General features: G+C 43.4%; 1 protein-coding gene across 1 annotated transcript in view; it reads right to left on the reverse strand.

Moving 5' to 3' along the window:
- The window catches only part of PIEZO1 (piezo type mechanosensitive ion channel component 1 (Er blood group)), a 186,348-nt gene that overhangs the window by 39,735 nt on the left and 131,903 nt on the right, over positions 1-14,710 (reverse strand). The window contains exons 12-17 of the mRNA XM_069966046.1: positions 8,323-8,583; positions 7,341-7,452; positions 7,079-7,257; positions 6,657-6,805; positions 6,224-6,400; positions 5,413-5,492 (exon numbers count right to left, since the gene is read on the reverse strand). Of these exons, the coding sequence (XP_069822147.1) occupies positions 5,413-5,492; positions 6,224-6,400; positions 6,657-6,805; positions 7,079-7,257; positions 7,341-7,452; positions 8,323-8,583 (958 nt within the window). The remainder of the gene's footprint in view (positions 1-5,412; positions 5,493-6,223; positions 6,401-6,656; positions 6,806-7,078; positions 7,258-7,340; positions 7,453-8,322; positions 8,584-14,710) is intronic.

Below are 14,710 nucleotides of genomic sequence, written 5' to 3' on the forward strand. Positions count from 1 at the left end.
ACGGGTTCTTCCTTAACCTCAGCGCCATAGGTTCAATTGCTAAAGCGAATAATAAGGGTGACAGTGGACACCCTTGTCGGGTGCCACGGGACAGCGAGAAGTATCGGGAATACACACCATTCACCATAATACGTGCTTTTGGAGCTTGGTACAGTAAAGACACCCACGAAAGGAAATTAGGGCCAAACCCAAATCTGGCCAACACCTCTAAGAGATATCCCCATTCTACGGAATCGAACGCCTTGGCCTAACGAGGCCAAGGCCCAGTCCGCACCCTTTGCACCCTTTACATCCACGTAAATACGCTTTAAATGTTTCCTACAAAGTGTTTTTGTTCTCGTGAGGGTCATTAGCTAAAATAAACTGGGATATCTGGTCAGGGATCCTATCATGGGAGCCTATCAGGGACAGCCAAAAGGGATGCATCCTATGGTTCCTCGCTCTAGGCGATCCGGTAGTATTAACATATAAAAGCAACGCTGAATGATCGGATATTCCCCTCTGAGTATAGGACACCCTAGACACGGCAGAGGCCATAGACGGCGTACCCAATGCATGGTCTATCCTAGACAGGGAGTGTCTACTCGCTGCATGACATGAATAATCTCTCCTATTGGGATGATGGTGCCTATATATGTCTACCCACCCCAGTTCATCCAGTAGTGATCTCAAAGGCGAAATAGACTGAGAAGTTACTGGCAGTCCCACACTGTGTTTATCCACGAGGGGGTTAACCATCATATTAAGGTCACCTACACAAAGCACCCTAGCTTGCGGGTATGTGGCCGCAAAAAATGCAGCCTGATGCAACACACGCAAGGAAGCATGCGGGGGATTATAGATGTCCAAAATCACATACGGGTAACTGTCTATGTATGCAAAAACAAACACGAACCTCCCCTCATTATCCCTCCGAACAGCAATAGGATCCCACTTCAGAGACTTGTTAATTAACAAGGACACCCCCCTGGAATAAGAAGTATGACATGCATGTTCAGACCACTGGACCCATTGCCTCCTCATCCTATGAGATGTGTTAGGTGTAAGATGTGTCTCCTGGAGACATAAAATGTGAGGGTTAAACCGTCTAATATGTGAAAAAACCATAACTCGCTTCCTTGGTGTCCCCAATCCTCTGACGTTCCACAACATTACCGTAATGGACGCCATATCTTAACCCAATACCAGTAATAAACAGTAGGCACCATCCCTGATGAGAGATGTCCATTCTGGAGAATAGCATAGACAATACTATACGGTGTGTGGAGTATAGAAAGTAAAGATAAAAGGTCACTGCCCCAGTGCTTAGTAACTAGATCTCCAAACCGTGGTGACAAAACATACTGAACTCCAACCAATAACAGAAAAAGCAGAGATTGAGACATCTCCGTCGCACTAATAGTCATGAAAAATCACAATACGGGGGAAGAATCCCGCAATACCATATGATGTATATAGCAACACATTATAATGAAGATACAAGGGGGAAGAAAAAGAAGATAGGAAAGACTGGAGCATCAAACATAGCGTAGTAACCCCTATGTTCCAGATCCGAAACACAGGTGCCACTACAAACCATTGGGCAGATATAACTGAGTGTGCTGGCAGAGGACAGAATAATCCAGGGCTGAGAAGGAACACAAAACTTTTGCAACCATAAACAGAGTTAAATATACAGACAGCATGTGAGGCTCCGGCGCCGCCTAGTGGTAGCTTTCGGATAACAATGACACATATAGACTACACATCCACATATGGGAGAAACAGAAGTGGGAAAATCACGGACAGGGGGAGCAGACAAAAATAACAACTAAGAGATAAAGGAAACAGCTCCAATGCCAAGCAGAAATAGACAGGGCCACAACCGGAGCAACCAGCATATAGTAGGCTCCGCAACTAGGAACACAGAACCAATAGAGAATACAGTGGTACCTTGGTTTAAGAGTAACTTGGTTTAAGAGCGTTTTGGTTTAAGAGCTCACAGTTTTTCAAAATTGTGACTTGGTTTAAGAGCATTGCTTTGGTTTAAGAGCTCCATGTTCTGGGTGGGAGCGCGAGTGGAGGAGGGGCATGTTCTGCATAGCGGGGTCTACAGCACTGTACTCTGACCCAGGAAGTCTCCCTCACCTTCCAAATCATAGCAGATCCACTTCAGGCTGTGGCTTACATCAGGGGACAGGACTGTGGGGGTAATCTCTCCATAGCTGTAACCCCTCTCTCCCCGGACAGAGAGTGCTGCTATACTGTGCCCACATCTGCCCTGCTCATTCCTTCATGCTCCTTGCAGTCTCTCTCAGCTCTTGTGTTTTCCATCCTCTCCATTACTGTACAGTAGTTTATATCACATATTCTGCTGTTTCTGAATCTTTGTTTCATCTGTTTTACATGTAATTCAGAAAAATAAATCATTATTTTTGGGGTGTGGAACCAATTGTCTGCACTTCTATGATTTCTTATGGGAAAATTTTCTTTGGTTAAGAGCAGATTTGGATTACAAGCACGGTCCCGGAACGAATTATGCTCGTAATCCAAGGCACCACTGTATATCCGAAACAGCACCATCATCTCAGTCAGTTTCCACAGTGTGAAGGAAAGCAAGCACAGCGTGCCCAAAGTATATAGCAAACCGGAGGCTTCTCTGGAACAGGTACCGGTAAACATGCCTCAAAACAGCCGTAGTGGCTAAACACTCCTGTACGTGGAGACTGATAGGACAAATAGCCAGCTACAGGCGGTTAGGAGAGCGGTCGTGCTGGCGATAGAGCCATTCCTCCGCCTCTTGTGGAGTCCCAAAGAATACCGCTCTATCACCATCTACCACTCGGAGACGTGCAGGGTATGCCACCGAGTAAGGAATATTTTTCTCTTTCAGCTTGCGTTTCACCGCCATGTATGCCGCTCGTTTCTTCTGTAACTTCGCTGAGAAGTCAGGGAAGATGGAAACAGGAGCACCATTATACGCAATCTCTGGCAGGCGTCTAGCATGGCGTAGGACCAAATCACGGTCTGTGCTATTCAGAAGACGGGACAAAAATAGTCTAGGGGGAGCCCCTGGCTGCGGAGGCCGAGCTGGCACTCTGTGAGCGCGTTCAATGGCAAATGCAGAGGAAAAGGTTACCTCGGGCAACAGGGAAGTCAGCCACTGAGTTGTGAAGGCAATCGGGTCCTGCCCCTAAGCTCGCTCCGGCAGGTCGAGTATCCGCAGGTTGTTTCGCCTGAGGCGATTTTCCAGATCGTCTGCCTTTTGGCGCCAACCCTCTGCCTGGTGTTCCAACGCAGTAACTGCTGCAGGGATCGGCTCCATCCTGTCCTCCAGACCGGATACCCGATCTTCCACATGGCGGACCCTCTCTCTTAGCGCCTGCATGTCATGTCTCAGGAGCCCCACATCTATTTTCACCTCCTCGATCTTCCCTGTAAGGGAGGTAGTGCTTGCTGCAATAGCCTCCAGTACGAAGGTAAGCTGTGCCGATACCTCTTTAAGCGTGGGTCCTGGCTGCTCCTCTCCATCAGAGGCCTCGCTGTGCTCCGGGCTCGGAGCCTGTGAGGAGCCTAAGCCATCTTGGGCCTCATGACGGGCATACTCCGCCAGCCGCTCCGCTCTGGTGGGGCTCATCTTGTTGGTGATCGATGCCGCCAGTCCTCTCCCCAAAATGCAGGTAACCAGTGTTCAGTTCAGGATAATGTATTAGCAGGGTTCTCACGGAGCAGCTCTCACATGCGTCTGCTCCCCTCGCTGCCTAGGCCACACCCCCTCTGAATGTATTGTTTGTAAAACTACAAAGATGCTATCCATTTATGTGCCAGCATAGGCCACAAATCAGACCTGTCGCACATAATATAGTCAACAAACCAGGTGAAAACAAAAATGTAAACATTTTCACCACAATTGGATAGTCAAATGAAGACAGAGCAGTGTCTTCACATAGGAAATAATGTAAATGTGTTTAATTGGTTCCAGCAACCACCCGTAATTACCTACAATACTCATTTACTACATTGAAAAGTACCCAGTTTAATCTCTACGGTACAGTACAGAGCAGCACTATACTGCACATTTTAAACAAGAAATGTTCAACAAAACCAGCAATTCTAGTACAGTAGTCACCAACTGCTCACTCATCCTTTACTGTATAGTGACCACCCCCACCCAGCACTGTAACTGAAAGGAGATGGTGGTGAACTGACTGTACTACTACTGTACTGTATATGCACTCAAGCAGTTCTATAAAGTACTGTACTGTATGGGAAGCCTCACCAGTGCTAAACCCTCACCAGGTACAACCCACAATCCATGCTTGCAAAAACAGTCAGATACTGAGCAAAGTTTGAAATCTAAGTGTTACTTCCAGGTAAATTTTCATTAGAATACCGTAGTATTACTGTACTTCAAGTAATACTACGTGTTTGAGAACCAAGCAAGAGTTTGAGAACCAAAGCAAACAAACTTTCCTTGAAAATACAGTTTGAGTTCCAAGCAGTTTGAGAACCAAGGTACCACTATATATCACACTCTCCTCTCTTGTATCTGCCCCCTCCCCCTGTTCTACACAGGATCTAAAGTAAAAGTAAAATGGAGCTTCACTTTAATCTGGATATTCCTTGCTATATGGCATCTACAGCTGCAATTTTAAAGATAAGATTCTCAGAAGTAGCTTCAAGCTAGTCTGCACTTCAGAGGGTTGTACTTAAGGTAGTGTGGTGGCATGATCCTGGTCTTATTTTAAAGTCAAGGATCTTTAAAACAAGACCAAAATCATGTCTGACTGTTACACAGACAGAGATATGATCCATAGTATCCATGATGTATCAAATACTTACTTTGCTCCTGAGTTGCTACCCTGCCATAAGGTATTAGATACACCCCTGTCACAGAAAGGGTTACATCCCATTCATAGGTGAAGATCCTGGGCCTAAATACAAAATGTGCAACAAAGCCCCTTACCTACAACAGCAGTATTTAGAATGCTGTTGTCCTCATATCTTGCAAAGAGGCCAATTTCCCTTGCAATGACTGAACTGTAATTGGGTTTGGCATAATGGTTCATACATTGGGAAGTTATAAAGTTTTACACCTTACTGAATGCTCCTTAAAAACGCAAGCATCTTTTCCACTTAGGTTTTTCCTTAGAGTGGTTAGTCAGGTAAAAAAAAAAATCAGATACTTTCTTGCAAAAACAGCCCCACCTCCATCCTAAGGTTGTGTGGTATTAAATTCACCTTCATTTACTTTACATTTGCAAAGCCCAAAGTAGCATTGAGATGCTCCACAGCATCAAAGTCTCTGTACTGCAATGCTACTCCATAATGCTTAGTATGCCATGTGGAGGGCAGTTCAGAAAAACATTTTGGCACTAAAGCCCTCTAGAAATAATCACTGGGGTGGGGTGGCATGATTCTAAAGGTCCTCACCTTCAGGTATTACTTCATCTTCTGCACACTCCTCCTCGTCACTGGCAGAGGCTGCTGTATCCTCTTCTTCCTTTGCTTCACTACAAAAGAGATTCAATCATGACAATACATGATAAGTTGGTGGTCTTAAACCAGAGAAAACAAAGCTGCATTTCTTTTTCCAGAAACAGTGCTACTCTTCCTTATTTGGCTATGTTCAGACATTGTCTGTTGTCTTCTTTACCTCAACTTCTTGTGTTGTGTACTTATTGTTATGGACATATTTCTGCTGTACACTCTAGCTAGGAATTTTAACAAACTTACTTTTTCTACACCTTGACTATAAACCTGCCCTCTACACCTACAAAAGCCTCCAACTATGCAGGGAGGAGACAGATATCGCAGAGTTCCCGGCTAGTTTGTTTTTTAGTATATTTAGCTCAGATGATATTTGGGATAAAGAAACCTGACCACACTTTATCCTATGCCATTTAATAACCATTATGTACTGGTTAAGTAGTCTGATGTCTATCAATTTACACGCTTACTCAGGATGCAATGGGAAAACAGACTTGAGAAATGCCAAATGTGACCACCACATGACCAGAACAGATTCATCATTGGAAGTAAACAACACAGATTCCAATTCAAGTTTTTAAAGTTTGCTTAGAAATCCTTGTCCCAGAACCATTTTCAATTTATGAAACAAACTTTTCTACATCTGCTACATCTGTTCTTTTACTAATAGTGGGAAATTAAAATACAAGGTATTTTAGAAAGCTGTATAACGTTTCTCTATATTATGAATAGTAAAAGAAGTCTCAGTACTCACTTGTTCTTATAAGCTGCATTTGCTAATGATGAAGCTCGAGCAATATCTGTGATGTGCATGAACGGCCTATGGAAGTAGTGGAGTTGAAGAATACAAGCCAGGAGGAAGAAGCCAGGTATAAGGATACTGGTAAAAAGTTCAGACACACTGAACTGCTCAAGCCCCATAGCACTTAGTCTAAATAAAACAGAGAAAATGTGTAAGAAAACATTCAGAGTTGGTAAAGGGTTTGTATAGGTTTATATCTTTAAAAGGGACACTCCTGTTCTTGGGCTCTGTACAGTATAGCAGCTTAGCTTACTGAGGCCAAGTTGCCATATGGTACAAAGCCCACAAATAATATTTGTTTTGTTTAGGGTAAATACTTGAACAAACTAGTGAAGTATAAAACATATGGTAGTTGAGTTTTCATATAGCAAGAAAAAACACATACTGCTCATCTGTAAGGGAAGTCAGATTCCTCCAATACACAGGAAAATCTTCAAATTGGTAAGTGTAGATGGCGATGAGGACAAGCATTGTGTAAGCCACCACCAGCCACCAAAAAAAGTTTAGCAGCTTCCTCCACAGTGCGTAGTACACCTAAGACAATACAGACAAGGAAGTTACTACTGAAACTATTGCTCACACTATCCTGTGAGTAATATCTGTGATATGGTTTCTGTGTAAAATAATTAGTGGGTCACAATTTACAACTATTATTTTCCAGCAGTTGTTCTATACTCTTTATTATGTACTAATTCGCCATGTGCATTATTATTTTGAGTTGATTTGACACTAAAATGGTGTAAATTGGAAATAGTAAATTCTACAGTATCCCATTAACAGGACAATGATTTTTATTTCTGTACCCACCTGGAAGATGATCAGGCAAAGAAGGAAAAGGAACAAATAGACTATTTTGTAAACCACAAGGCGTCCAGCAAAGCTGACCACTATGAACATCCCTCCACAGACATATATCCAGTACTTGGCATAGAAGCTCATCACCTGGTCTCCAAAACATTTAAGCAGGTTCCTCTCTGTGGACTGACCTGAGATGACAGAGATATTAAACTGCTGTTTCATCTAAATAATATACTGAGCAAGAAACAATGCTGACAGTATAATAACTCACTGGTTTCCGGCACAGACACTTCTACAAGAGCAGCTGTCACCCTTTTTCGTTTCAGGAGTTGTTCAGTGACAAACTGATGGAGAAGGAGCCAGAAAGTCAAAGTGTACAGAAGCTGTAGGGAGAACAATGAAGGAGGTAATTTATGTGTAGCATGAAGGTATGCAACCTGCCGGACTCGCTCATTATAAGCATTAAAAGGGGTCTTAAAGGGTTTTTCCAACTGAAAACTAACTTGTCCCATATCCACAGGATAGAGGACAAGTAAGAGATCGCAGGGAGTCTGACCTCAGTACCCCATAACAATCTCCATATCAGCCCTCGGCTCCTTTGTTTTGAATAGAGCCACAGGTACAGCATGTGACCCGCAGCTCTATTCATTCTCTATGGAGCCACCGTAAAGAGCTTGAGTACTGTACTCGGCTCTCCGGCAGCTCCATTGAGAATGAAAGGAGCTGTCACAGAGAGTCGAGCACTTGGCTTTTTCCAAAGGCTCCATAGAGAATATCCGTACCCTGTGGATAGGGGACAAGTTAGTTTTAAATTGGAATATCCCTTTAAGGCCTGATCAGAAGAGTTTCCCCGGCAATAGTGCAGCAAAGCATCACACTTCTGTATCTGCACATTGATGCTAAGCATAATGTGTTTCCCCACTAAAATTGTTATCTCCTATCCACAGCATAGATGATAAATATGCGATCTCACTGCTTCTTGTGAATTCAGCAGCAGTGCGCTTGTGTGACCTCCCCCTGTGAATGGAGGGGCGGTCATGCAAGCACACTGCTAATATATTCACAGGAAGCACACAGGAACCCCGTTTTTGAGATGACAGGGGGTCCAAGTGGTCGGACCCCCAATATTTGCACATTTACAAAATGACCATTGTTTTTTTTTTTTAAACATACATTAATTGACAAGGACAGATTATTATTAAGATAATACTAAAAATCATGTATAGACTGCACATTACAATAAAGATACTGACCATGGCTCCTAAGTTCAGACACGGGTAAGGGGCCCGGACAAGCCCCAGCTGTGAAAGCCTCATAAATCCTAGCTGTGTGGGTAGCTCATTCTCTAGGTCCATGCTCCAAACATACTGCAAACTGCAGAGGGTTACTGCATAGAGGAGGATGAAGGGGGAACACAGCATAGCAAACTGACGTCGGCTGCGCACCATCCATATGAGACAGGCCCAAAGCAGTAGAACAAATGTCAGCCAGCTATGATAGGTGATGCTCCATACCTGGGGGGGATAATATGCAAGATATATCACACAACATACACAAATGTCAAATCTAATTGTAAAACATAATATTTTAAGGAAATCACATCCAATTTTTACTTTCCATTATTTCCTTGTATGTACTGCCTAAGGGTAAGTTCATACATAATTAATCAGCTGCGAATTTAACAAATATTTACGGTAGCTGAAATCAGCAACTTCAAATACATAGTGGATTACATACTTGCTAACATACCCTAAAGTGCATTAGAGAAGAAGCTGACCAATGTTAAAGGGAAAACTGACAGCACAGATATGCATGTATCCATGCTGCCAACTTCCCATTTCCAATCAGTGGGTACTTACCGTCAGCGCTGCTCTGTGATCCGGCATCTTCATGATAAATCCTCCTTATGCTCAGGCTGACAGTATCACAGAGGTGTGTCTGTGCTGTATGGCATGGGTGCAGATTGTTTTCCATGATGAGGCTGAATTACAGAGCAGCACAGACAGTAAGTACACACCGCTTGATTGATTGGCAATGGAGAACTAGCAGTACAGATATATGCTATAAAGGAACACTCCAGGCAAAACTCATGTACTGTGTTATAAATAGTGCAATGTGTGAGGGGGAGGTAAATGACAAATGGATTAAAAAAATATATACATATTCTAAATATAATAATAATAAAAAATAATAATACACTCCATTATTCATGCACTGATCTGAAATGTCCTGCCCAAGGTGTAATATAATGTACTAATGTATGATCAAATTGTGCCTTTAACTCCTTAAGGACAGAGCCTAAAATGGCCTTAAGGACCGGAGCAAATTTTATGAATATGACCAGTGTCACTTTATTCATTAATAACTTTGGGATGCTTTTACCTATCCGTCTGATTCTGAGATGGTTTTCTCGTGACATATTGTACTTCACATTTCTGGTAAACTGGAGAAAATACTTATAAAGAATCTTTATGAAAAAAAACCCAAAATAACGTGAAAAATTTTGAAAAAATGCATTTTTCCAACTCTGAAACTTTTCTCCTTATACAGAAAATGGTTATACCACATAAATTATATATTAAATAGCATTAGCAATATGTCTACTTTATGATGGCGGCATTTATTAAACTACAGTGGTACCTTGGTTTAAGAGTAACTTGGTTTAAGAGCATTTTGATATAAGAGCTCACAGTTTTTCAAAATTATGACTTGGTTTAAGAGCATTGCTTTGGTTTAAGAGCTCCCTGTATTGTGGGAGCGCGCATGGAGGAGGGGCATGGTCTGCATAGCGGGGTCTACAGCCCTGTACTCAGACCCAGAAGGTCTTCCTCACCTTCCAAATCATACCAGATCCACTTCAGGCTGGGGCTTGCATCAGGGGACAGGACTGTGGAGGTAATCTCTCCATAGCTGTAACCCCTCTCTCCCCGGACAGAGAGAGCTGCATGTATGTGCCCACATCTGTCCTGTTCATTCCTTCCTGCTCCCTGCAGTCTCTGTCAGCCCTTGTGTTTCCCATCCTCTCCATTGCTATACAGTAACCTATAATATCACATATTCTGCTGTTTCTGAATGTTGGTTTCATTATTTTTACATGTTATTCAGAATAATAAATCATTATTTTTGGAGTGTGGAACCAATTGTCTGCATTTCTGTGATTTCTTATGGGAAAATTTGCTTTGGTTTAAGAGTAGATTTGGATTACAAGCACGGTCCTGGAAGGAATTATGCTCGTAATCCAAGGCACCACTGTATATTTAATTTTTTTTACAACAATAGAAAGCTTAAAACATAAGCAGCAAATTTCGAAATTCAGTAAAATTTCTAAATCAGATATTTTTAGGGACCTGTTCAGGTTTAAAGTGTATTTGAGGGGACTGTATGTTAGAAAGCCCCACAAAGCACCCCATTTTAGAAACTGCACCCCACAAACTTTGCAAAAGCACATCCAAAAAGTTTTTTAACCCTTTAGGGAGAGTCACAGAAATAAAAGCTAAGTGTGTAAGAAATTTGAAAATTTTAATTTTCTGTGCAGAGATTTTATTGTAATCCAATATTTTCCATAATTATAAACCTATTACCTGAGAAATGCACCCAGATATTTATTGCCCCGTTTCTGCAGTTTATAGAAATACCCCATATGTGGCCCTATTGCGCTATTTGACGCAACCACAAGCCTCAGATATAAAGGAGCGCCCAGTGAATTTCAATGGCTCCTTTATATTTGGTCATTTCTGACTGTACCACTTCAGGTTGGCAGAGGCTCTGGGGTGCCAAAACCTAAAAAAACACCCCTAAATGACACCATTTAGAAAACTACACCCTTCAAGGAATGTAACAAGGGGTGCGGTGAGCATTTGGACCCCACAGGTGCTTCACAGATTTTCCGAACAATATGGCGTGAAAAAAGAAAAAATTATTTTTTACACTAAAACGTTGTTCTAGCCTTCAATTTTTCATTTTCACAAAGGGATAAAAGGAAAAAAAAAAACACAAAACGTGTAGCGCAGTTTCTCCCAAGTACGGAAATACCCCACATGTGGACATTAAGTGCCAAGTGGGCGCAGGACGAGCGTCCAAAGGGAAGGAGCGCCAATTGGCTTTTGGAAGCTGGATTTCACTGGAATGGATTTCAAGGGCCATGTCGCATTTACAGAGCCCTCGTGCTGCCAAAACACTGGAAACCCCCCACAAGTGACCCCATTCTGGAAACTACACCCCTTAAGGAATCTAACAAGGGTAGCAGTGAGCATATGGACCCCACTGGTGACGGGCACAAATGTGGAAAAATGTGACATGAAAGTGAAAATTTTCATTTTTTCACTTTCACGGCACAAATGTGCCCGTCATCAAGGGGTCAATATCCTCACTGCACCCCTTGTTAGATTCCTTGAGGGGTGTAGTTTCCAGAATTCGGTCACTTGTGGGGGGTTTACAGTGTTTTGGCAGCACTAGGGCTCTGTAAATGCGACATGGTGTTCATCATCCATTCTAGCCAAATCCAGCCTCCAAAATCCAAATGGCGCTCCTTCCCTTCGGAGGCTTGCCCTGCACCCACATAGCACTTTCTGTCCACATGTGGGGTATTTACGGACTCAGGGGAAATTGCTCTACACATTGTTTTTTTTCTCTTTTAACCCCTTGTGAAAATGAAAAATTCAAGGATAGACCAACATTATAGTGTAAAAAATGTAATATTTCATTTTCACGCCACATTGTTCTACATTTGTGCCAGTCACCAGTGGGGTCCATATGCTCACTACACCCCTTGTTACATTCCTTGAGGGGTGAAGTTTCCATAATGGGGTACTTGTGGGGGTTTCAGCTGTCTTGGCAACACAGGGTCCTTTTAAATGCAACATGGCCCCTCGAAATCCATTCCAGCCTCCAAAAACCAAATGGCGCTCCTTCCCTTTGGAGGCTTACCCTGCACCCGCATGGTGCTTTATGTCCACATGTGGGGTATTTCCGTACTCAGGGGAAATTGCTCTACGCATTTTGTGTTTTTTTTTTATCTTTTAGCCCCTTGTGAAAATGAAAAAATCAAGACAAGATCAATGATTTAGAGTAAAAATTTTTAAAAAAATTACACTAAATGTTTGTCTAGCCTTGATTTTTTCCATTTCCACAAGGGGTTAAAAAAGAAAATAAACGCAAAACGTGTAGGGTAGTTTCCCCTGAGTACGAAAATACCCCACATGTGGACATAATGTGCCATATGGGCACAGGGCAAGCCACCAAAGGGACAGAGCGCCATTTAGAGGCTGGAATGGAGGATGGAGGCCATATCGCATTTACAAAGCTCCTGTGCTGCCAGGACAGCAGAACCCCCCCACAAGTGACCCCATTCTGGAAACTACATCCCACAAGGAATCCAACAAGTGGTGCAGTGAGCATATGGACCCCACTGGTGACTGCCACATATGTAGAATATATGGTGTGAAAATTAATAATACAATTTTTTTCATTTTCACGTCCCAAATGTGGCCGTCACCAGGGGGCCATATCACCGCTGCCCCCCTTGTTAGATTCCTTATGGGGTGTAGTTTCCAGAATGGGGTCACTTGTGGGGGGTTTCTACTGTCCTGGCCGCACAGGGGCTTTTTAATTGCATCATGGCACACCTCTAAAGGGAATGGGGGCCATGCCTATTTAGTTGGGGAAAAGGGACAATTTTTTATTTATTTGGGGGTATTAGGCCAATTATAAGTTTATAAGGTTGGAAATGACAGGTGTCCATCAAATTCAACCTGTGTTGATCCAGAGGAAAGCAAAAAAGCCTCGTGAGGCAGACGACAGTAGCCTCATAACAGGGAAAAAATTCCTTCCCGACTCCATAATGGCGATGAGAATAATCCCTGGATCAACGTGACCCTTGAAATAGGAATAAGGGACAGAATTTAGAAAATATAGAACTCCAATGACGTGTGGTACGCCTTGGAGCGATCCAGTATGCTGAGGCCGGGGGGATCAGGACAGGTGTCACACTGGAAAATGGTGTCCTTCCTGATCCCCCTGTTACGCCACACTCTGCGCTTCTTCTGGGGTCTCCTGTTTTCCAGTGTGGGGGACGTCACCTGGAAAATGTTTCCATAGTGCGATTCGGGGTCCTTTATATCCAATAGCGCTGGGTCCGCTCCATGGCTGCTAAATATTAGGGCTTTATTACTGCTTCTGATATTTTCGGATTGTGCCGCAAAAGAGGGGGTGCTGGTATAAAAGTTATCCCCGTACAGGTGGTAACTTTATCCAGCAGTGGGAAGATCAGTTCCCCAACGATCTTCCCACTAACTCCGAGGATGGGGGGGGGGCATGGTGGGGTCTGGATTCGGGTGTCCCTTCCTTCAAACACTCTAAGGGTACGTGCACACTGCGGAATGGCGAAGGATAACCCTTCATGCATTCCGCAGCTGGCACCCGCTGGCGGACTGATGCGGGCGCGCACGTCTCCGCACGTGTCATAGACTCTATTCTATGCACGGGCGGATTCAGCTCTCCATCCAACGTGTTCATTCTTTGGATGGACGATGGAATCCACCCGAGCATAGAATGGAAAATATGACATTGGCGGAGAGAAACGCACCTGCCCGCATCAGTTCGCCGGCGGGTTCCAGCTGCGGAATGCACGAAGGGTTATCCTTCGCTATTCCGCAGTGTGCACCTACCCTAAAACTGTAAATGTACCCTGAGGTACTCTCACAGAGTTTGTAGAATTTCACGCCATACCGTGATCTCATATTGAGAAGGTACTGGAGGAAAAGACGTGTCTGGTGGGCAACGTACGCTACCCCCCAGACACGTCACTGGATGATGAGGATGAATGGAGGAAAAAAGGATCCCCCATTCATCCTCACTGGCTGTTTCGGTGTCGGATGCAATAAACGCGTATGCGTCCGACACCAAAAACACCCTGGGGGCCATTTTTATATGTGGATTGGTATATGGGGTATGTAGTGGTGTAGTGTAAAACTTTATTCAATTTAGTGTAGTGTAAAGTAGTGTTTTTTACGTTTTTACGTAGTGGTGTAGTGTAAAACTTTATTCAATTTAGTGTAGTGTAAAGTAGTGTTTTTTACGTTTTATTTTAACAGTAAGCATAAAAAAAAAACCCTACGCCAAAAAAGGTGTTGCTGATAAATGCCGCACTTATGTGTGGCACTTATCAGCAGACCGTGGCAGTAGGATTTAAAAAAAACATCCTACGTTAAAAAGAAGGAGTTTCTAATCAGCTGCGCACTTACGTGCGATGCAGATCAGCGCTCAGAGGCGGTAGGGTGCGGAAAATTGGAAAAAAAAAATTGGAAAAAAAAAAAAAAAACATTTACTACATGCCTAACATCCTATAGCTACTGATAAGTGTATTATATACACTTATCAGCCGCTAGGGGGCAGTAGAGAGCAAATTCCGGAAAAAGCCGATGTTAGACGACGAGGGACCCGAACGATGCCGAAGCGGACCCGACGAAGATAGCCTAACACCCGAAGACAACACGAGGACGCCGCGGACCCGGAAGAAGCGATCGGGACCCCGGGATCCGGTGAGTATCGCCCAAATACCTGCTCTGGACCAGGTCCAGGTCCAGTGCAGGTATTTTACATTTTGGGGGACTTTTGAGGGATTTTTTGGGGGACCTTTGTAGT

This window comes from Dendropsophus ebraccatus, chromosome 4 (genome assembly GCF_027789765.1).
Source record: "Dendropsophus ebraccatus isolate aDenEbr1 chromosome 4, aDenEbr1.pat, whole genome shotgun sequence".
In the NCBI taxonomy this organism is placed as follows: domain Eukaryota; kingdom Metazoa; phylum Chordata; class Amphibia; order Anura; family Hylidae; genus Dendropsophus; species Dendropsophus ebraccatus.